The sequence below is a fragment of the Protomyctophum bolini genome, assembly GCF_963924005.1.
Source record: "Protomyctophum bolini genome assembly, chromosome: 16".
NCBI classification, from domain to species: domain Eukaryota; kingdom Metazoa; phylum Chordata; class Actinopteri; order Myctophiformes; family Myctophidae; genus Protomyctophum; species Protomyctophum bolini.
This window is the reverse complement of record NC_137877.1, coordinates 29,890,481-29,915,050: the sequence shown is the minus strand read 5'-3', so window position 1 is coordinate 29,915,050 and position 24,570 is coordinate 29,890,481. Positions and strand designations below refer to the sequence as shown.

Sequence of the window (24,570 nt, the reverse complement as noted above, 5' to 3'; positions counted from 1 at the left end):
TTAGCCATATATACTCCACCATATATACAACACCAATACCTAGCCTGTTTGTCCAAAACACACTATCTGCTCTCCACGTTTCTACTTCGCCACAACCTAATGTTAGTAACAAATGTATTGTTGTAGATTGTGAGAAAGGGATGTCAGAAAGCCAAGCGTTGTCAGTTTACTCACAGCACAGCACCGTCACTCCTGTCAGTTATTTCGTCCTGTATTGGTAGCCTATATTAGCCCAATATTGGCGTTACGCATTTCACTTGAATAATGTTGTGTGCGCGTGTGCGGAGAAAGACAGTTATTTAATGAAACTGTAAATGATAACGTCCCGTCTCGCCGTATAGCCTGCATGGCTATTCCTGTGTGTGTGTGTGTGTGTGGGGTGTGGAGAGAGAGAGAGATCGTGTTTTCCAGGCGTGCGTGTGTGTGTGCATGCATGCCAGGCGTGCGTGTGCGTGCAGGCGTGTGTATGTGTACTGGGCAGTTGGCTGTCAGGCGAAAATAGCCAAAGCGATATGTGTAATGTTAATATTTAGGCACGAACCAAGTAGTGACAAAGAACAATGTTGATGTAACTAAGGGATTCGCTGTGTCAGTGATAATTTAAATACAGAGATTTAGAAGGAATAAGCTAAATTGTGAGGCTCCAATTCCTCTTCCTTGTTTCTCTTCTCCTCAATCTCCTGCGGGTGTGGGAGATGAGATTCTGAGACTGTGAAAGCTAGTGTGGGGGCGGGCCTGGTGTGGGCCTATTAGAAGACAGGGCAGTGTTGCCAGGTTTGCGAATTGTAAGCGAGTTGTAGTGTGTGTAAGTAGCGTGGTTAAAGGCCTTGTTTCTGGGCCTGTTGGGGCAACAGCATAGGCAACAGTGGTTAGTGTTCCGTGTAGGGAAGCCTCGGGGGTGTGGATGATGGTGGCGATAATGTTTGTATTAAACAAATGCATTGGCGGCGTGAGTGTGGAAGGGAGGCATTATTAGTGCCAGTGCAAAGAGCATTTTTGGCGGCTGGTGGTCAGTGTTGGCGAGGGGCGCCTTAGGAGAAATCGGTCCCGAACACTGCAAAGGGTAAGTGTGTGACGTCACTGCCGTGTGAGTTTGTGTGGGTGTAGTGTGTAAGATGGTGTTGTGGGCGTTGCAGTAGTGACGTAGCTGTTCTCTGCTCAAACACAGAGCTGGAACGGATTAGACGTCTTGACTTTTATCAGGCTAGTAGTAGCAGGATGAGTCGCAGCTATATAAAGAACAAACACGACGAGAACAAACAAGATGGAAAGATGATTATTGGCTATTGAGTGAATAACGGTACCCAACACCAGTGCTTTTCTTTTTAGTTTTGTGTACCACATTTATCTTGGCTTCTATAATGTTGCCCTGCTCACTGTCATCACAGTTGAAATGGTGTGTTTGTCTGCCCTCAGTTTATTCTCTCACTGGGGCCAGCCAAAATACCACCAAGCTACCGATTTAAGACCTTAGCACGAGCCAGATGAAATATTAACTCCACTGTCTTTTTCTTTCTCCCCACAACCAACCCCCCCTCCCCACCCCACCCCCAGAAATTCAGGCGGAGAGTACAGGAGTCGACCCAAGTCCTGAGAGAACTGGAAATTTCATTACGGACCAATCATATAGGGTGAGTCACTGTAGAGTTGCATTGGCTGCTGTGAGAGATTTTCCCAGACCCTGCAGTATTGGATTGTGGGGGAAAGTCTGGCATTCCAGACACCCGGAGACGCAGCCGTTTACACTAAACTACCATCATCCATCCCCCCCATTCACCTCAGTCCTCTGGCTTAATATAACACAGAAAGACATGTCGTCTTTCACCAGTTCACAAAGTGGGATTCGGGGAAGCCCAGCAGTCCTTGAGGGGGTTAGGGGACCCTTGAGAAAATGAGCAAGAGTTTTTCATTTTCATTCACTTATTTTTGAGCCATTCCAAAATAGCTGATAGCTGAAGGTTTTTTGTGTGTATCAAATATGAACAAATGTTCTCTTATGGGGGGTCCCCGTCATATCGGTGTCTGAGGGGGAAAAAAGGAGAATTTCCAGTAGTTGTTCATCTGGCTTTTATACGTTGTTGTGTGCTTTTCTAGAGTGATACAAGTTAGAGAATGGCATGAAAATGATTTCACATCAGATAACGGCACATTAAAGGTATCATAGCTTTCGGGGGAATTCAGCTGTGACATGCTTCAGCTTGCTTCACCTGATACGGATTCCCTGACGTACCGACACACCCCAAGTAAAGACCTCGCCCCTTTTGTCTTGGTCTAGTGGTCCCTGTTTAAGTGATTAAGGATCCTGATTGGCTGTAGTAGATTGCGCAGCATCGGTAATGCGACAGTGGCCCGACGTGTTGTGGGAAATGTAGGCTTGGTTTGTAGGCAGGCTGCTGGTGCCAGATTACAGGGGAGGGATTTGAGGTCAGTGGAGACGGAAGGCCTGGTGACCCTCTGGATGGACTGCTGTTATGTTATCACAACAAGATGCAGCAGAGATTCTGAAGAATGTTAAACGAGAGTCACAGGATGTCCCGATACGTTTCTGCATGCCATACATGTCTACCTGTCCACACACGCACATTGGACGCATGCATGCACAAAAACGTCTGTTGTGCTATTTCTTTCGCTCACACAAACACACACATGCACGCACGCACACACACACACACACACACACACACACACACACACACACACACACACACACACACACACACACACACACAGACGTGACAATGCAGTCTGTCATGCCCCTACAAATCTATGAGCCCTTGCTCTAATTCTTGACTTCATCAAACCACAACGGGGGCAGAGATCGTTTGTTCAGGCAAAGCTGTGTAGTTGTTCATAATTTAATTTATCTAGATTAAATAATGAGTCATTATATTTTAGTCTATTTGGGGGGGGGGGTGAGAGAATGAGAGAATGGGGAACAGGCAGGGCTCCACAGACGGTGAATAATCATTTTGAGAAGAAATGTGTCATTCAGGCCTCATAATAGACTAGATTGTGTTTGCTCGTACTGCTGATTCCAGACCAGGCCGGTCATTTCTCGTGTCGAGTGGTCAGCAGCAACATGTGGCGGTGAATGGGAGGATTGTTGGTTAGTGACGTGTCCTGTGGTAATGATTACCATGTGGCCCTTCAAGGTCACACCTCCGGACCCCTAACACACGACAGCCCCACCAGGCACCTCTTGACTGAACATGCTTACTTTGGTCTTGCACAGTGGTGGAAAAAGTACTCTTGTTTGTTACTTAACCCATTCTTGGGAACCCCTTTTGGTGTTTTAACACTTCTGGACGGGAACCCCCTGTATAAAACATATTTTGAAAAAAGAACATCGCCAAGTTCTAGACCTCCAGTTTGAGGCTAAACGGAAGGCGAGGACTTTAAAAAAAGATTATTTCCACACAACTCTACGGTATGTTTTTTATTGCGGCTAGCTGTTAGCATAAATACCAGTTCCCAGTGCCACCATCAGCGTTCACTTTAAGAGAAGGAGTTTGCCTGCCCCCCCCACCCCACACACGCACTCAACACACACTTTGCTATCGTTAACGCAAGCACACACTGTTTACCTGTCGGAAATGTTGGGAGCGATGCGGTACAATGTCACAAATAACATCCGAACTTTGGATCGCAGAAGATCCACCAAGGACAACTCTCCAAAATTCCGACTTATGGAGGTTTGAAAATCCTGCTTTGAATGGAGGTAAACGGAGAAAAGTTTTAACGTCCCATAGCTGGTGGTGACGGGACCGATGTTAAAAGCTGCCGTGGGGCTCAACCATTCTATACACGGAGTATACGTTTGGGTCCGTATATATATATATATATATATATATATATATATATATATATATATATATATATATATATATATATAGCAAATCACGTCCCCTAGCGGTCGCGTACGTATATATACGGACATGGGAAAGAAAGAATTAATGACATGGTTCAATGTTGAAAATGAGTGGTATTCCCCTTGGTTACTTCCCACCACTGCTGAATGTGCTAGTTTGTCTTGCATGCCTCAATATAGTTACACCACAGGGGATCTAATAATGGAGCAGCCCAGCAGACTTTTAGGGGGAGTTTCAGCCTACCTTCTCCATAGCCATTACCACAGCCTGCCTTGAGGCCCGCCTGTGTGTGTCGTTATATGTTTATGCTCTGCAAATGTTTCTCTAATGATGGAGTAATCGTAGCTTGATGAAGCAATCATGGCCCCTGTAAATTGACTCGTTGCTGCTGTAGAAGCAGCACTTAGCCCCCGCTCGCTCCAATATGGAGAGATTATATTTGCATGTCAAGCTGTATTACTGGCAGGATTTCTCTGTGCAGAATAAAAATGAAAGTGCTGAATGGTTGGCCCACTTTAGCACTGGTGAGGAAGGTGAGAATGAGCTTTTCATCACTCTGGCAGTTGTCCCTACCGAGAGAGAGAGGGAGAGAGGGAGAGGGGCAGAGAGGCAGAGAGCATATGAGTTTCTGTTGGAGGGCATGTGAGAGGCATTCAAACTATTAATGAGATCCTATATGTGAATGATTTTACATGCAATTGTTTGCACATTTGTAAGCTTTTTGGTTGTGTTTGCCAAGTCTCTTTTAAGCAGACCAGCTCCATCTTGGGAGGAAAGAGCAGAATCACAGAAACCGGGACAGTAATCAGAAAATATAAGTTGCGCATGTTGTCCGACCATAAATGTATTTCAGAATCCTTAGCCCTATAAATTTCATGACACGACGGACAGTGAAAACACAGCCAATCGACAGTACAAGCTGTAATTTCGTATTTCTTTTAAATAAAATGTGCCCAAAATAGGGATGATAGCGTGATTAAACAATCTTTTCCTCTCCTCAGGTGGGTGCGAGAATTCCTAAACGAAGAGAACAAAGGCCTGGACGTGCTGGTGGAGTATCTGTCTTTTGCTCAGTATGCCGTCACGTAAGTCACTTGCAGCCCCATCACGACATACCACACACATACAGTACAGGCTATATGCCATGCAGACAATGAACACAGTGCTGCCATTCTCCATCGCTGATGCATCTCACCAGGCCGTCTGATTGTCAGAAACACTGAGTCACTCTTCACCACTACCAAGACATTTGCTCCGTGTGGTACATCAACCCTGGGCTTCTATTCATAGACTGATGTTGTGATTATTACCCACAAGGTCACTATTCAGGGCCAAAGAGCCACGCAGTTAAACTTTTTATATTCTGCCCCTCAAATCCACCATATGCCGTTATGGTCCGTCTCGTCTGTCTCCATGTTTCTAATGGTTAAGCCATAAAAAAATAACGTGTACATTCGACACGGCTGCAGCTCTGCCTTGGTTCCCCCCTGTTGTTTCTGTTGGAACATGACGATGTTGTGTATCAAAGCAGGAATGTACATTTAAACGGATATAAAAACGTTTTAACTTTTTATATCCTACTTTTTCCAATGATTTAAAAAATACATTGGAAAAAGTAGCCTAAAGGTAGAAATATGTATAAACGGATAGCTGTTTTCTCAAGTTTCATTGTTGGTAATATTACCCCTCCTACCCTTTTATCATGCCTGGATGCATATTGAGTTTTTGTCATCGGCACTGCAGAGCAATGGTCCACTATTTCTTAATTGCCAAAAAGCAATCAAATCATAATGAATACATTGACACAACGATGAGCAGACGATTGAGGAATATTAAACTTAAATGTTTTCTTTGTTGACTTGATTCATTGTCCCTCAAGTAGTCATGTAACCATGTAATTGTACTCCCATGTATTTCAAGCTTCCCCGGAGCAAAAAAAGAAGAAGCATTTAGCACAGTTGTCAATGCTCTCAAGGGTTTTGCTTCATTGGGACGCGTCTGATCTACTTTATCTTCAGCTGAACCGTTGTGCAGTCAGTGGCTTGTGGGTCTCATTGTTTTATTTCCACGGTACAACAGGTTTGATGGTGACTGCTTGGAAAACAACTCGGAGAACTCTGTGGAAAAGTCCTGGAGTCGTTCTATAGAGGACCTCCATGGAGGAAGCGGCACCCTGCCCTCCCCCATCACTGGGAACGGCATCACTCGCGCTGGGCGACACTCCACGTTACGGTACACACACACACACACACACACACACACACACACACACACACACACACACACACACACCCAGTCAGGGTTGTAAAAAATTACTTTATTGAGAATAAATATTATTTATTGTGAATCTGCTTATCAAATCCCTTATTGAATATGTTGGGTAATGACTAATCTGAGTTCCCAGAAGTTTTATTTTTCGCCACTAGGCGGGCGAGAAAAAAGGAACTTCTGGGAAAAAAGGAACGTATCCCTGTGAGGGAAGTACGTTGCGCTCAGAATCTGAGCGGACACTCCCCTTTCCGGTCTGAAGCACTGTGCATACCATGAAAATAGTCCGAAGGGAATCCAATTCCAAATTGAATTGTAGTAGGCCACCACCGCTCAAGGAGCAATTGTTTCCCTTCCGTCTTATTTAGATGTAGCGCCCACTCCATGTGGAACCCGCCCCTGTCTTTTGATTTGCATTTAATTTGAAACGCAACGCACTGGGCCACGCCCCTGCTGCACAGGATCTGAGGCTAATTTTCCTAGACTAGGTAATGACAACAACACCATCTAGCCCAGTGGTTCCCAAAGTGGGGTCCGGGGACCCCCAGGGGTACCTGAGGGAGTTCCAGGGGGGACCCATCTATTTTGTTCATGTTCATAAAGTGCTAAAGTGTTTAAAGCAGTGGTTCCCAAACTTACATTTAGACGTCTACATTTAGACGTCTACATTTAGACGTATACATTTAGACAGTGTCCCCCTGAGTGCCTCCCCAGTGCCTCCCCAGTGTGCCCCTGAGTGCCTTCCCAGTGCCTCCCCAGTGTGCCCCCCGAGTGCCTTCCCAGTGCCTCCCCAGTGTGCCCCCCGAGTGCCTTCCCAGTGCCTCCCCAGTGTGCCCCTGAGTGCCTCCCCAGTGTCTCCCCAGTGCCTCCCCAGTGTGCCCCTGAGTGCCTTCCCAGTGCCTCCCCAGTGTGCCCCCCGAGTGCCTTCCCAGTGCCTCCCCAGTGTGCCCCCCGAGTGCCTTCCCAGTGCCTCCCCAGTGTGCCCCTGAGTGCCTCCCCAGTGTCTCCCCAGTGCCTCCTCAGTGCCTGCCCAGTGTCCCCCAGTGTCTCCAATAGCAATACAAGAGCAATAATACAAATTCATCTTAATGTATTAATCTTATTAATTAATTAATCAAATTAATTAATTAATTAATCAAAATTGCGGCCTGTGCCCAGCACCATGCCAAAGCTTTTTCCTGCAGGAAACACTGCTTGTGGTTGTAAATATATTGTTATCCGTGTTGCGAGGATGAGAGGGTACCTGGAAAAATATCTACCCCAAAAGGGGTACCTGGTCCAAAAAAGTTTGGGAACCCCTGATCTAGCCTATCTTCTAGAACAACAGAAATTAATCAAAACTACGTTAAATCATGTGGAACAGATGTTGGTGTGAAATGATTCAATAAGATATTTGTTTGACTCTGAGCTTAATCATTTTTGAATAATTTGCCTTCTCGGAACTGGATTAAAGTGTAACTGGCTTTCGAACCCTTCTACTAAAGTATTGTTTCAGATATTTTGGGCCTTGTGACTGAATGGTGATTGTTGTGAGAGGTCACATGTTTCAAGTGATGTCTGAAAAAGCTCTTTATGTGGTCACAAGGCATACAAATCTTCAACCACTTAAGCTATTTTCAAAAATAGTAAATGGCCGATCTACAAGGGTCCAACCTCTAAAGTGCCTGCGTGTGTGTGCGCACGTGCATGTGTGTGCACGCTGACACATTGACATATATTTCCCAATGATTGATTGGTTTTCTGTTCACGTGATCTGAGGAGAAAATCTTTTTTAAATGCCAGTGACCATCTTAATACCCAAGTCTGTGCAATGGGATTACGCAGCAGTTAATTCATGTTAATATTCACTCTCGAACAAAATCTCATCCAATTATGTATTACTTGTGACTACAACCTAAATCCCCTCTTGTCATTCCATTGATGTCCTGGTGCAGTTCTCCATGGACGTCTGTAAGCTATAATCCTTCCGTCTAAACGGGTTGGCGCTAAGGAATGGTTCACAAAGAATACCATTGACACCATGCAGCATGTGTCTACCTAAAACTGCCCATTGCATGAGGGAATTAATCCATATTAATTTAATTTGCTGTAATGTTAAGTGTTAACTTAACTATGCAGGGACAATTTTAAATACATACACTGTCATTGTAAATTAGAACGTAATCGTAAAGGGAATCATTTGAACAGGATTTTTCAAGCTTTCAGACAATTTATAAATGGACATTCAAGTCTTTATTAGGATATTTAAAAAAAATAGGGTTTAGCCTTAGTGTATATATTCTAGTAAAATAACGATTGATTTACTTTTTAGAGACAGCAGGGGTACTATTAACTAACCAATATAAAAACTCCAGATGAATTTAATTTATATTACATGTTGCATGCATGTTGAGTTTTTTGCTATTTTGCAATTGAACATACGGTAATTGTTTTTAATCAATCTTTTTCCGACAAGCTTTCCATAACTTCAACATGTTTTTAGTTACTGACTGATCAATACAGAAGGCAATACTTAATTAGAAACGGTTTAGTCATTCATTTTCCCTTTGCCTCATCTTAACTTGTATTTGCAATATATGGAGGCTGCATAGTGAGTCTGACTGTGTTTTGTTCTGGTGTTCTCCCTTAGTCCTCCACTGTTCTGCCTTCCAATCTTCAGCTGCAGGCAGGTCTTAGCTTTATGGCGCAAGCACACCTAGCTGTCTTTCTGCGACACCTACCGTGCACCTTAATCACACTATACACTGATGTACATGTGCATGTTTTTACAGACCGACACTCTCACACATCCCCCCCAGGCACTGCCAAACTAATTTGTGCTACTCTTTGTGTCAGGGATTTGAGTTATTTGTAGTTATTTGTAGTCTCCTCCTGTGCTTGAAACTGAATTATCCTCCCTTAAGAGCAAATTGAGTTTTCTTCTGCTTTTGTTTCTTGCCTCCCTGCCTGTGTGGTGCTTGTGTGGCTCCCTCACTGCCAGTGTGCGGAATTTAGCCTAGTTTTCCGCCTAAGGCAGCGCCTCGTAAAAAATACATTTATTTTGCCGCTTGCTCTTTCAGTTTGTTAACAATGGTGTTAATAACACAATCTGATTCATTGTCCTACATATAGAATCATTGCTCCATTTTATGTATATTAAATTAAGAATTCAATTGCCTTATTTATCTTTAAACTTGCCTCAAAGGACACCAAGCACAATGACCTGTCCAAGATGCTCTGAAATCCTACGGTATGTCTCAAGTGCTGTTAGGTGTTAGCGAGTGTTAACACTAAGTGAACTCTTATCATCCTCAAGTTTAGTAGTGTTATCTTCAAGTGAACTAGTTTAGTGGGTATTTTGTGTTCTTAGTTCCTGCCAGTGTTGGGTCATGTTACTTTTAAAAGTGACTTGTTACGTTACAGGATTATACCGCCATTCAAAAGTATTCCGTTACATTCGTTTGGTATAAACATCAAATCAAGAGTGCAGCCTACCGGAGTGACCACCAGTGTTGCAGAGCCAAGCAGGGCTTCACCATGGCTAATTTGCATTGACATTCACCTCCTTTCACCAATAAATCCAAAAGTTGTGTGAATAGAGGATGTGCGCATGCATAAAGTGAGTGGCAAAGTGAGTTTAACGTCGTTTAATGCAATCAAATTTGTTCTGTTTGGGTGTAAGGGCTGTCAAGGCCAGAAAGTCGTTTTTACTTTTACCACTCTGTAGGCGTTTGTGCATAACTTCTGGGTATGATGATGATGCAGCATACCCACGAGCATACCCTCTATATTCAACAACCGTACTAATATAGACAACCTCTCACTTTTCTTTCAAACTCTTTCCATGTCGCACACATGCTACAAATTTACCCCCTTATGGCCACCCTAATTAACAGTGGATTGTGCCTTCTACCTGCACTATTCATATTTTTAATTCATGATTTTAATGCCAATAGAAAAAGCCGTGATCTACACAATATACCTCAATTTAATGGGGCAAGCATATAGTATAGACACCCAGTCCTGATGGTGGCGGTAACTTCACCATTATGCCGATTTTGACCGAATTCCGAATCTGACAGTCAATCATTTCCGGTTCAACGAATGTCAACATCCGCTATCTTTCTGCACCCCGATGCTATGCAATCGTCGTTTATTTTCATATCAAAGTCAAATTAAGCTCTAATCAAGCATAACTGCATTTTGAGCAGCTATGCACATAAAGACTGTGTGCTCGAGTGTGCACACGAGGATTTCGGACGGTTTAGGTGGAGAACATCGGCCGTTAGCCACAAATGCTAAAAGTTGCTACATAATTTAAAACAAACCCCCCCGATTATAAGGAATAAAACAATTACGTCAATACCATCAACGGTAGTGGGGGATTCATTAATTCACCACGTCAATACCGTCAAGGGCAATAAGGGGGATAATTATTAATAAACATGACCAGTAATACAGTCAGCCGCATGTCACACCAAAAGTGGTGACCCATTGACTAGAATTATTATGCAATCCCCACAGACTGCTGGCCCGGTCAGAGATGTTCGCCTAACATACGTGCAAGTTTGACAGAGATGAGAGAATGTCGCAGTTATCCCCAACACGTACCTAGTACTACTCCTCTCTAGTCTATCCTGTAGTTGTAGTTCTGTTGTGTGATTATGTGTTATGTGATTTTTTTGTAGTATTACTCAATAGATGCTATGGTTATTATGGTCTTGCAGTGTCAAGAACAAGAATTGGGGGTATTTTGTATTTTAGAGATCAAACTTTTCTCATTTCCCCACAGTTGCATCATTCCAATCAAGCGATTTAGAAACATAGACAGTAATTTCCTCCAAGTGATTACTTTTTAGTTGGTGCCAAAGCTTAAGTTGTATGCTGAAGAACAAGAGCTGGTCCTTGATGATGTATTCTTTTTAGCCGTACCACACTTGGCAGCGTTCCAATTCTGTCAATAGAGTTGTCTGGTGACTGGTCACGGGCAACTCTACAGACAGATATGCACGGACACACACACACACACACACACACACACACACACTCACTCACTCACTCACTCACTCACTCACTCACTCACTCACATTTCCACCTTAAATCATCCTCTTATATTAAGCCTTGTCTGCCTCTTTCTTAAAAGCTATGGTTGTATTCAGGAGACAGTTTTACACACACACACACACACACACACACACACACACACACACACACACACACCCGCCTCCCCATGCGTGACTCAAGTCAGAGTCACGCCCCAAGGCATGAGAACTGACATGAATCAGTGTGTCTATCTGTAGCCTAAAGAGGCGTTTTATTTCCCAGAACTCTGTCTGGTTGAAGCGTCTCGTGATAAAGGGCTCTCAAAATAAACCCTGTTCAGCGCCAGCCTGCTCTAATCATTGTGAGCACCGCTGCTGCACTGGCGCTCTGCCGCTCTTAGCGCGAGCTGCACCGGGAGGGTTCAAAAGGCCCAGTCTCTTAGCGTGAGCTGCACCGGGAGGGTTCAAAAGGCCCAGTCTCTTAGCGCGAGCTGCACCGGGAGGGTTAAAAAGGCCCAGTCTCTCGCTTTTTGTCCACTCAATGCTGGAGAGATCACTGTCCTGCATGCAAATGCCATGCTGCTATTATACTAGCTGTAAGTGATATCTTTGTGTGGAATGGTTAAATTAAAACAATTGAAAGGGGGCAGGCATGTGGTCCCTGGTGCTGCTGTAGATTATACAGCCTTTGTGTCTGTTAATGTAAAGTGGCACGGAGATTTAATGGCCTTTTGGACGGGAGACGAGGGGCTGGAGTTCCGCGTATGTGGGACTGCAGCTTACAAATGGCATCTGCTTTTGTGGTGTTTACCCAAGCCATGTGTTAGTCTGTGTTTGTTTATTTGTTTATGTATTCAGAAACACTCGGGTCTTAGAGCATTTATTTCTGGTCACACTGCACTGCATACCCTCAAGTTGGAGAACAACAGTTAATTCTATCTCCCTCCACTTAGTTGTGTGTTTACCCTATCTGCTCTTGTGTTTCAGCTGCAACACGTTGCCCAGCCGGAGAACGCTGAAGAACTCCAGGCTGGTGTGTAAGAAGGACGACGTCCACGTCTGCATCATGTGCCTCAGAGCCATCATGAACTATCAGGTGAGAAGATGCTGTAGGCCTCCCCAAACAGAGAGAGGGAGAGAGAGAGAGAGAGAGTGAGTGTGAACGAATACCTCAGCGATCATCCTTACCCCTGACGGAGAAACACCATCATTCCCCATTCTTGCTGGCATTCTCCAAGGCGACACACTTGCCTCGTTTCTATTATTGTTGTTGATTATGTTCTTTGTATGTCAGTTGATGCTATCAATGATAAGGGCTACCAACTACACCCTAGGAGAAGCTCTCGTCATCCTACTAAATACCTAACCGACACTGACTTCGCTGATGACATCGCGCTTATCAGTCAATCATTGGAATACGCTCAGGCTGTCCTTCAGTCTCTTGAGCAGGCCTCCAACTGTGTTGGTCTAAAGACCAACACAGTTGGAGGCCTGCTCCAACAATAACCTCCAACAATAACCACATTATAAAAACACTTAACAACACTCCCTTGAAGCAGGTTGATGACTACAAGTATTTGGGTTCATATACTGTACATCTTCTTCCCAAAAGGACTTTCAATTTAGGAAGGGTATGGCCTGGTCAGCCTGCAATGACATGCATAAGATCTGGTCATCCCAGCTTAGTAAGATGTTGAAAGTACAAATATTTAGGACAACCGTTGAGCCGATTCTACTCTATGGCTCCGAGACATGGACACTTTCAAAGAAACTAGAGAAACAGTTGGATGGCACTTACACCCGCCTTCTCATGAGAGTGCAAAATCTGTCTTGGAAGAGCCACCCATCTAATATACGACAACCTTCCCCGTGTTTCTTCACTAGTCCGATCCATAAGAACACAGTTTGCCGGCCACTGCTACAGAGCTGACAATGAGGTTATATCTTCCCTTCTCTGGAGTCCTGCCTCAAAGCAGACCAGAGGTTGAAAACTGTCATTCCCTTACAGTATGTCATCGCTAGGGACACAGGCATCAGTAAGCAGGAACTGGGGATGGCAATGAAGGGCCGGGAAGTCTGACGTCTTATTGTGAAATCCACGATCTGATGGAATGATGATGATGATGTGAGTGTGTGTGTGTGTGTGAGACGGTCAGTCAGTGGGCTGAAGTATATATCTATCTCAGGCCAAATCCAATTTGTTCGGCTTCTGTTGAGACCTAAGCAATTCCTTGGTTTGTCTGGTTTCCACTTTTTTATGTAGAAGATGCTCAGTTGTTTATTAAATAGCTGTTGCTTCTTTCCTCTGTTAATTCACTTACTTCCCTCTCTCTCCTCCTCAATTTATTTGTCCTGCTACAGTATGGTTTCAACATGGTCATGTCGCACCCACACGCTGTGAATGAAATTGCACTAAGTCTCAACAACAAGAACCCCAGGTAGGTTTTTAATAGTTGTCTGAATACAGGAAGTTATTTTTAGATGACAGAAGACATCCCTAACCCTAGAGTTTAGAGTGGCTGTGGTGACTGCTCTACTACTTATTGATTGCCAGCCCCAAAGCACCTGCTCTTTTGAACGGTGCAGTTATCCGACATCGAATGCTGCCCAGAGCCCATTTATCCTGACAGGCAAGACAGGGTTACCACTGGCACCATAACGGCTGTGACAGGCAGCAGATGGACCCATTTTACACTGTTTGTTAATATGTGTAATTGAGGTCCTGAGGCTTCTGTATTTTCCATAAATGGTTACGTCACATGACATCTCATCCAGGCAGAGAAATCCTGCATGAAAGGTACAGGGTGTCCTGTGTACACACATGCACATCACTGACACACCCTGTTGCCGCATGCACGTACGCGCATCTGAAAGGGTTTAATTCTTTATACCTGGTTACACTGGATTTGATTATGGTACAACTCTATTGAGTTTTGAAACCTCCTCAGCCTGTTCTATTATGAAACTTTTTTATACGCAGTTAGTCTACAAGTAATAAAACAACTTTAATGCTATGAAAGTAAGTACAGTTCTGTCGAGGTTCATTGTCATCAATTTTCATCATTTTTTAAAGCTCTTGCCATTGGTCAATGTTTCAAATGTTATAAATTTAAAGGACATAATTGCTCTAAACACAATAATTGGTGTGCATAGTAGAAGTAGACTATGTAGAGATTGTTGTATGGACTGTAAATGTCATAAATTGTTGCAGTATTGGCATATTTCCTACCGTAAGCTTTTATTCCCACTGTTTTATTTTCACAGAACCAAAGCTCTCGTGTTGGAGTTGCTGGCGGCAGTTTGTCTCGTGAGAGGCGGCCATGAAATTATTCTCTCTGCATTCGACAACTTTAAGGAGGTACGGACGTGGGGTCCGAGGCAGTCGGAGGGGATATGTGTTATTATATCTCAGCTGTGTAATTTCAAACGGTGACTCAGGCAGGAGGAATGCAGCACAGGCAGACGCGAGACCCGGCGTATCCGTCATTCCTAAGCGTGGATAGCATCTAGGAATGCGATTCAGCGCTTTGTCAGTACCTCACGGGGCACGGGTTGGGCTGCGTAGCGCAGGAGACCCGGTCCACCTCACCGGTACTGAGGGGGGGAAGGGCGGTTATGTTGAACGGATTTGGCAACCACATCAAAGTCTGTATAACAGAGGGAGAGAGAAGGGTAATAGACAGCCTTGTCTGACCTTTGCCTGTCTGTGTAAGATATTTCTGGCTACCGTAGAAGGAAGTGGTAGTTTCTGACGGTAGGCGCTAACGTCAGTCCAATTTGTAGGCTGGATTCGGAAACGGCGGGCAGACTGCAGTTAATGCAATATTTACAGCCCAGAATTAAATATTTAATATTGGGCTACTCTTCAACAGCACTGGCATGTGGAACAGGGTTTAGGGAATGTTCCAACATGGTTCCAACACGGCTGAAATGGACCACTACAGTATCACTGTGACACATTGTTTCAAAATATAATCAGTTTAAATACAATTAATGTTTTAATTAACACTTGATATTAATTAAAATGAAGATCTCTCTCTCTCTCTCTCTCTCTCTCTCTCTCTCTCTCTCTCTCTCTCTCCCCCCCCCCCCCCCCTCTCTCTCTCTCTCTCTCTAATGAGACAGGTTGCAGGTTATGGCACAAAGCATTACACAGAAGTCTGTGGATAGAAGCCCTTCCTTCCTCCTCAGTCTTTAATCATCCTCCTGTCTCTTCTGCATTGCCTCTGAGCAGTGTTTGAACTGCAGAGCATCTCTGTCTCTATGCTTGATATGATTCTCAATCTCTCTCCTCTGTCTGTTTCTCTCTCTCTCTCTCTCTGAAACTGTATAGTAATCACAGACAGGAGGGGAAAATAGGCCATGCCAGTTCTAAAGCCAGTGGTGCCAGAGGGGGGAGGTGTCTGGAGACATTGTGTATAGGGAATAGTGAAAGAGGAAATCTAGAATCGCTTTAGCTAAGGAAGCTTGCGTCATCGTTCATATAAAAGGAAAATGAAGGATTGGGGGTCAGGGTTGCTAGCTGTATAATTATATTGACCAATTTTATGGCATAAAAGTCTGTTTCTTGACTTCCTTCTCACACCAATGGAAGCAGTGGATAAGTAAATGATGCATGTTTTGCTTTGCAGGTGTGTGTGGAGACGCAGCGGTTTGAGAAGCTAATGGAGTTTTTCAAGAATGAGGACAACAACATCGACTTTATGGTACAATCATGCACGCTAATGGCTATCGATCGCTACACGAACCCTGCAGACTCCCACGTCACACAGCACAAACCTCAGCGTAGCATATCGAACCATTGCAGCCCTGTGTGAGGAACTCTTGCCAAGCTGAGTCTGTTTCAGCACTGTTTACTGCTAATTACCATAGGAGAGATGAATGGTAGACGCTGTGTGAGAAGAGTGCCAGTTATACATAATTTCCCCCCAATATGCCTCTCCGGCTAAGTGTCTCCATTTGTGTGCGTGTGCATGTGTGAGTGAGTTAGCTGGTGAGAGAGGGCCAACAGATGCTGTGTTTGAATAGTCCTTGTGTGCGACAAGTCACAAGTGGGCTCTGAAGCCCTTGGTAGGACACCAGTCGTTTGACAGCAGCACGAAAGCAAACAGATATGTCAGAGTTGGCATCTTGCACAGAGACAACTCTGAGCTTCTTACAGGAAGTTCATTAAGCTGCCAGTGAATATTAGGAGAGGAAGAGATCCCCCTGATCTGTTTATACAGCCTCCATGGAAGAAGGCCAATGTCATTGGAATTAGCTGATTTGTTGATTTCCTTATGCAGATCCCTACATGCAGTCGTGTGTGTGTGTGTGTGTGTGTGTGTGTGTGTGTGTGTGTGTGTGTGTCTTGTGCACCCTGTCAATAGGCCACATAAGTACCTCCACTCATTTATTTCACATCAAAGGGGCTCTTATGCTGAAATATTGATGGTATTAAGTATTACGTCATAGATGACTGATTCGATGTCACAGGCTGGCCACATAATGTCTGAGATCCACATAGAGCCGTTCCATGGATCTTGTATATAATATTCTTCATATCCATATGAGTGAAACGGCTGGGATGATTTGTTTATTTTTCAATCCCAGTTCTTATATGAGGCGATCTAAATTCCCCCTATGGGGATTACAATGCAAATAAAAAGTACATGAACCCGTGGACTTGGCGCCCTCTACCGATTTTGACGTCAGAATTCGGTACTCTATTGCTTACTTCAATACAGTTAAAATACAAATACATGTAACGTGACTTGAGCTGTTTGACAATCTATTTCCCTTCATGTACTTCTGGCTGATTCCCCAGGTGGCATGCATGCAGTTCATCAACATTGTGGTACACTCGGTAGAGGACATGAACTTCAGAGTTCACCTACAGTTTGACTTCACCAAGCTGGGTCTGGATGAGTACTTAGATGTGAGTAGAAGCCGGCATGCGCCAGAACACTCTCTCTCTCTCTCTCTCTTTCTCTCTCTCCCCCCCCCCCCCCCCCCATTCTCCCTTTGATAGTTCAGTGTTGAAGCATCAGCTCCCCGGTGACTGCGACCACAGCAACACGATCAATGCCGAGCTCTCTCTCTCTCTTTTTACGTGCTTCTGTGAAGTTTCTTGTGCATGCGTTTGCGTGTTTGTTCATTTGACTCTTATATTCCAGAAATTGAAACACACGGAGAGCGACAAGCTGCAGGTTCAGATCCAGGCCTACCTGGATAACGTGTTTGATGTGGGAGCCCTCCTGGAAGACGCCGAGACCAAGAACGCAGCCCTGGAAAGGGTGGAAGAACTGGAGGAGAACATGTCACATGTACGTTTCATTTGAACACTTCCTATCTATTCCCTGTCCAGAATGGCACGTTAATGCAACGTTGTCAACACAGTCTGATTAAAGCTGTGTCACACTAGCTCGTTATCTTGTGATCCTCAGTTTAAGCCTGTTTCTATCTATCTATCTCTCTCTCTCTCTCGCTCTCTCTCTCTCTCTCTCTCTCTCTCTCTCGCTCTCTCTCTCTCTCTCTCTCTCTCTCTCTCTCGCTCTCTCTCTCTCTCTCTCTCTCTCTCTCTCTCTCTCTCTCTCTCTCTCTCTCTCTCACTCACGCACCCACTCACTCACCCACCTGCTCTCAACGTCTTGTTGCCCACACCCTAATCGCTGGAACGATTAATTGATTAATTGTAATTGAATCGATTATTGTCAACTAATTTAGTAATCGATTAATCGAATCAATTTAGCATGGCTTATAGACATAGTGAGTACAGAGTGAGCATAGTAGGGCAGCTGTGGCTCAGGAGGTAGAGCAGGTCGTCCAATGATCCCTGGGTTGGCGTTTCGAATCCCGGCTCCTCCTGTCCACATGTCGAAGTGTCCTTGAGCAAGACACTGAAGTTCTGAACCCTACATTGCCTCCAATGAGTTGGTCGGTGTGAGCTTGCCACCATTGGTGTGTGAATGTGGGAAGTGAGGACGCTGGCGTCGACTGTTCGCCGCTTCACCTCCCAATGTATGAATGAATTGTAAAGTGCTTTGAGCACTTGGAAAAGTGCTATAAAAATGCAATTCATTATGGTGAGCTTATAGTGAGCATAGTGAGTGCATAGTGAGTATACCTGTATAGTGAGCATATAGTGAGTGCATAGGGAGCATAGTGACTATATACACCTTGGGGGCCACAGTCCACACTACAACAGCTGAGGGTCAAGTACCTTGCTCTTGTCAAGGGAGCGGGTACAGCTGGGTTTCCTGTTGGAAGCCCAGCATTTCCCTGGGATGTGAACCAGCGCAGTTCCCAGTCCCAACATCTCCAACCTGGTTGCTGCCATGGCCCAAATCTTTCCTTCTTGTTTTAACTGGCATGTTTGCAGTGATGGAGTCAATATCTCTGTATGACTTTTGCCTTTCCGCTGCCTGTTGTTGGTTTCCAGATGACGGAGAAGCTGCAAGACATGGAGAATGAGGCCATGTCCAAGATCGTGGAGCTGGAGAAGCAGTTGATGCAAAGGAACAAGGATCTAGAATCCATCAGGGTCAGATTCATTAGTTCATTCATTCATAACTTAGATTCTCATTAGCCTATAATTAATGCAACCCACACTTGACAGCTAGAACAGTAGAATCTACAATAAAGCTGGGAGAGAACGCCATTTCTACGCAGTAAGAAAGTAATTATTTAGCTAATAAACACATATTTTGTAGTTTACTATTTTAAGCCTATATTTCCATACCGTTTTAAATGGTAGTTAAAACATACAACAGCAATAAAGTAAATACCTGTACTGTATTTACCATACATTGCTCTGTGGAAAGTGTGCATCCATTATACATACATACTGTCGTAAAACAGTATGTACATATCTGACCTTAAAGGGAACTACAAAATCATGGTTTTGATGTGCATTTCAGTTCAAATTAATTGGTTGATGGTGGTCATAGTCTGTAGAAATGTCAGTATTTATGATACAACCCATATTGGCAGACATTCAGTCTTTCCCATGATGCACGTCGTGGGCAAGCCTGGAGTGTCCATATGGTCTATGGTCAGCCATTATAACAACCTGATTGACAGTATATGTTTTGAAGGTCAGGTTCACAATTTTACTATAAACAATGCCACTCATGGCCGAGTGTGCTGTAAACAATGCCACTGATGGCTGAGTGTGTGAGGGTAGCGGCTAAACACCAGGAAATCTCATCGCCAATCTATAAGCTCATACAATGCATCATGCTGCATGCATTGTGAGATTGCAGAGCTGGTATTTTAGCACTTGACCCGGCTTCCTTCTAGTTCTTTTTACAAAACGTTTCATAAAACTCATAATTTTCCTGTCGTGTGCCTCTCGCCCCCAAACAGGACGTGTACAAGGACGCCAGCACGCAGGTACACACGTTGCGGCAGATGGTGAAGGAGAAGGACGATACTATCCAGCGGCAGAGCAACCTGGAGAAAAAGATCCACGAGCTGGAGAGGCAGGGCACCATCAGGATCCACAAGAAGGGCGACGGCGACATCTCCATCCTGGCCTCGCCGCCCTCCGGTGCCACCATGGTGCCTGGTATGGTGGGCGTGCCTGGCGGCGTGCCAGGGGGTAACTACGCACCTAACCACGTGGGAGGGGTCCCGGGCATGCCCGGCCCTCCACCACCTCCACCCCCACCACCCCCAATGAACGGCATCGGTAGGTTCAGTGTTGGCTTGAGCTTAGTTCATTCATACGTATAAATGATGGATTTGTATATACGAGTCAGTCAGTGAGCTAGTTGAAATGATCATAGAATTTAAGGTTTATGTTACGGTCATGCAATTCCTGGAAATGTTTTGAAATTAGAAAAAAAACATTTTACCTTCCTGGAATAGGTTTTTGAATTTATCAAGGGTCCTGAAATTAATCAAAGGTCCTTGAGTAAAATATTTGGTTATGCATTGTTTTTGGCTATTGATTTATTTTAGTAATAATCGCCGAATAGGCTACGTGATTGCAGCCTAATGTGTACCTGACTTGACAAAAAGAACAGATCTACAAGCTCACAACGTGCTGCAGCGTGATCTAGATTTGGCACACACTTTTGAATGGAATTATAACGTTCTATATTCTATGAATTATCTTTGCTACACTGCCTGTCTTTGGGCATTGCACATAATGAGTAAGAGACTCATTATTGCTATTATAGGCCTGGAAATTGGGTTAAATATTCTGGGAAGTTTTGGACATTCATTGATAAATATGTGTGTTTATTTTTATCCTTGATATTTGTTTTCTCCTATTTCATGTCGACTCGATCGCTCATTTCTCTCCCTCTCCTCTTCACCCTCCAGTGGCAAATGGACCTTCGTCTTCCATGGTGGAGCTCCCACCTCCTCCTCCTCCTCCTCCCCCTCCTCCTCCCCCAGGCCCTGCTACTTCAGCCCCCCCGCCGCCTCCCCCTCCCCCGCCCATGCCCCCCTCCGCTACCCGGCTTTGGCACCCCCACCGTCATCATGAACTCTGGGTTAGCAGGTGAGGTCACGTGTGTGTGTGTGTGTGTGTGTGTGTGTGTGATATCTAAGGAGAAAATCATTTTGTGCGTCACACAGTAAAAGATAAAATTATGTGTCACACAGTAAAAGATAAAATGATGATAAACAAAACTGTTCCCTTTGAATGCTGCGGTTGTCAGTTTCAGCGTCATATTTCTTTCTGTGTGCTGAACTGAAACGGAAACTGTGAACTGATGTAGATAATGTGCCAACGGTTTTTCCCTCTATATCACAAGTATATGGTGGCGTAGCACTACTTCAAATACCGTGTGTGTGTGTGTGTGTGTGTGTGTGTGTGGTCATTTAGCTTCCTGTCGGTCACATGGGACCTGTGGCAGTGTGACTCACAGCTGTTGATACTGCTGCTCACATGATATTATCGCTGTTAGGCAGAAACGCGTCCAAAACTGTTACTTTTCAGGAAACCTGCCTTCCAATGTAGTTTAGTCACAAGCTCTTGCTTTTCATTGGTTAAATGAATGAAATTATAAAACCCACAGACATAGTTAACCACTTTCAAAATAATATATTTAAGATTTACAAACTCACGCGATGCGACACGTTGTGAGCTTGTATATCAGCTCTTTTTTGCTGTTTTTGAGCGGGGGGGGGGGGGGGGGGGGATTTTCATCTTGAAAGCGTGGTTGTAGTCTGAGGCATGCATGTGCTGTCCTAATTCCTTTAAAGCTTTATACACCATCACACAACGGTGTCACTTTCTGAAAATAAGTTCTCGTCAGCAAACGACACCATGGTACTACGAAGTATAAATTAGCCTTGAAATCCTTAACGATATCTCGTTGACCTGTTTCTTTCTTGTCTTTCTACCAACCAGAGGGACCCATCAAACTGTACTGTAGGTTTTTCTTTGTAATGTGTATTCATTTTTTCCCCCCTGCTCATTCCCTTTGCCCACAAGTGTGGAAAATTGTATTTTCAGTCCCTGAAGACAAGCCTCTTATGCTGTTGGACACTCAATGGGTGTAGTTAAATGCTCATGCACTCTCTTTGAAGTACCCCTGGCCGCCTGTTACTTCTTTTCTTTTTTGCCGATTCTCATAAACACCACATGAAACCGCTAGCCCCACAATGCATATATTCTAAGGTTAGGAATTCACTTTTCACACACTCTGCTATTTTATCTCTCACATAAATATAAGCCATAAAACATTTACTGTGTGAAATTATGATAACTATGCAACTCTGAAAATACAATATTTCAAAATCCTGCACGATTTCCCTTCACACCTTGGTGTGTGTGTGTGTGTGTGTGTGTGTGTGTGTGTGTGTGTGTGTGTGTGTGTGGCAATGTCTGAAAGTGTTGCTGCATGCATGCTGAGACACGGTGTCATGCCATGGCAGGCAGATGATAGTAAGAGATAGGGCACGTGTTGCGCAAATCTGGAATGCTGTTCGTCACTGCCTTATCTCTCTGCCCGCTAACACCCCAGCTGTGTGGCACCCAGCCTACCATGGTGAGGCACAACTCCAGCCAGGCAGGCATCATAATCCATTTATAATAATAGTCTGTCAGAGTGCCAGGGCTGAAAATGCCTCACCAGGTGGTAATAAAAGGTTCATATTATGCACCTTACTGTAAATACCTTTATCACCCTCTTGCAAGATATCTAGACTTAAAAAAAGGACTTGCTTTGTTAGTATTGAAAGACCTGGTTAAAAAAAACAACACTGCAAATACTGCGATTATGTAAAATCAGCATAGCACAAAACCAGCTATCGGAATGATCTTGACCCAATTTAGGAGACCGACACGGGGCCTAGCGGAAGAGGGAGTCATCTCCATGTGTCATCCCTTTTCAGATGCCTGTCTACCCTTCCACCAAATTACCTGCACGATATGTGTGTGCCCATCCCTGTGTGTGTACATGAGCGTGCTCCAACACTATAACATGATGACTAACTCCTTTGTGTGTCTACTATCCAGCCGTCAAGATTAAGAAACCCATTAAGACCAAGTTCCGCATGCCCGTCTTCAACTGGGTGGCCCTGAAACCCAACCAGATCAACGGAACCGTCTTCAATGAGATTGACGACGAGAGGATACTCGAGGTAAGAGTTGTCCTGAGGTTAATTACATGGTTGGTTATTTATTTACTAATTCTTGAGGCTCATTCCTATGATGCCAAAGTGCAAATAAAGCTATGGGTGCAGCAGATGATGGCAATGATTTTCTTTTTGTTGTTGTTTTTTTTGGGGGGGGGGGGGGGGGGGGGGAGGATAATAGATTTTCAAAAACTACAAGCTTACAATGTGTCACAAAGCAAGGCATTGTGAGCTTGTAGATCAGCTATGTCCGCTCAATGTTCGTATAGTATAAGTAGTAGTATAAAACCGGGCATAAGTGGTTAATCGGACTAATCAATTTAGGTGAGTATAATAATGTCTATCAAAAATGCTTTCCTGGATTGAATGGCACTATGCTAGCACTTCTAGCATAGACAAAAAAACAATCACTAGTTGGACCCCTGAATCAAACCACTTGAAGCTATCATTTGTTACAGCCTCCAACAAGCTGCTGAACTGTAATGGTACAATATGTCTCATGCATGTAGAACACTGCAGTAAATAAGCACTTAGCACGGCTTTAAGTCGTCATGCTGTAGTCAAATGTCTCTTACGTTTTTATGTGAAGCAACTGTCTTACACCGTGTCAAATGCCTGTCAATTTTTTGATACATTGTTTATGTGAAGCAGTGTACTGTATCACTGTATCAAAGACAAATCTCCCCTCTGGGACAGTGAAGTTTACTGTCCTCGCCCTCACACACCTGCTGTACTAATAACATTCCGTTTCTTTAGGCTCAATATATTAGCAATAATATTTCATTGTTGCCTTTCAGGACCTGAATGTAGATGAGTTTGAGGAGATGTTCAAGACGAAGGCGCAGGGTCCAGCCGTAGACGTAACCATGAACAAACAGAAGGTCATCCAGAAGGGGCCCAGCAAAGTGACTCTACTGGACTCCAACAGGGCAAAGAACTTGGCTATCACACTCAGGAAAGTCGGCAAGGTGCCTGAGGAGATCTGCAAGGCTATTCAACTGTAAGAGCTTTTAGAACCTTCCGTTCTTCTGTTCCATGTACCATAATCTTATAATCTTTTATTTTATGACTGGGAAACCTAACGCAACATAACGTAAATATATAGTCATGTCTTTGCATATGTATCCATGTTTTTTGTTTTTTGTTATTTAAATTATTGTAAACTGTTTCACCCGCGTTCCTCTCAGGTTTGACCTGCGCACCCTGCCGGTGGACTATGTGGAGTGTCTGATGCGTTTCCAGCCCACAGAAAATGAGATCAAGGTCCTACGTCAGTTTGAGAAGGAGCGCAAGCCCCTGGAGAGCCTGACCGACGAGGACCGCTTCATGATGCAGTTTAGCAAGATTGAGCGGCTCATGCAGAAACTGACCATCATGACCTTCATTGGCAACTTCAGTGAGAGCATCCAGATGCTTACACCGGTAAGACCTAGGAGCCTTTTTTTTTTGCCCCCTCAACTTTATGTTCCAGAATTGGATATAAAGGTTTCTCAGTTTTCGCCAAAAACGCCACGCAGTTTTTTTTCCTGTTCCGTAGCGCTCCCCACACCTCTCCTCCACCCCTATACGGAACTGGTTGTAGCTTTAGGTTTTGTGTCCTGATAGTTTCTGTGAAAGGTCTTCTGCCTTTTAAGCACAGGCTGGAAAAGTTTCCTTTTAGAGACAAGACCTCATTGATTGTGTAACTAAGAGATTTTCATGATCTTTCTTGATTTTCAAACAGTGTTATTGTCAAATTAGTAAAAACGCTGCAAATTCCCTTTAGACAATAATAGTATGTGACTATGTGTAGAGATGGTGATACATTAGATGTAATAGGTAGCAGCACTTAGTGCATG

At 44.1% G+C, this 24,570-nt stretch overlaps 1 protein-coding gene across 1 annotated transcript in view; it reads left to right on the top strand.

Moving 5' to 3' along the window:
- fmnl2a (formin-like 2a) overlaps window positions 1-24,570 on the top strand; it is a 73,296-nt gene that overhangs the window by 38,199 nt on the left and 10,527 nt on the right. Inside the window, 16 exon segments of the mRNA XM_080784980.1 lie at window positions 1,555-1,631; window positions 4,871-4,954; window positions 5,949-6,101; window positions 12,146-12,254; window positions 13,520-13,596; window positions 14,423-14,516; window positions 15,790-15,864; window positions 16,965-17,075; window positions 17,314-17,463; window positions 18,579-18,680; window positions 19,505-19,829; window positions 20,468-20,589; window positions 20,591-20,648; window positions 22,614-22,738; window positions 23,530-23,732; window positions 23,920-24,154. Of these exon segments, the coding sequence (XP_080641106.1) occupies window positions 1,555-1,631; window positions 4,871-4,954; window positions 5,949-6,101; window positions 12,146-12,254; window positions 13,520-13,596; window positions 14,423-14,516; window positions 15,790-15,864; window positions 16,965-17,075; window positions 17,314-17,463; window positions 18,579-18,680; window positions 19,505-19,829; window positions 20,468-20,589; window positions 20,591-20,648; window positions 22,614-22,738; window positions 23,530-23,732; window positions 23,920-24,154 (2,100 nt within the window).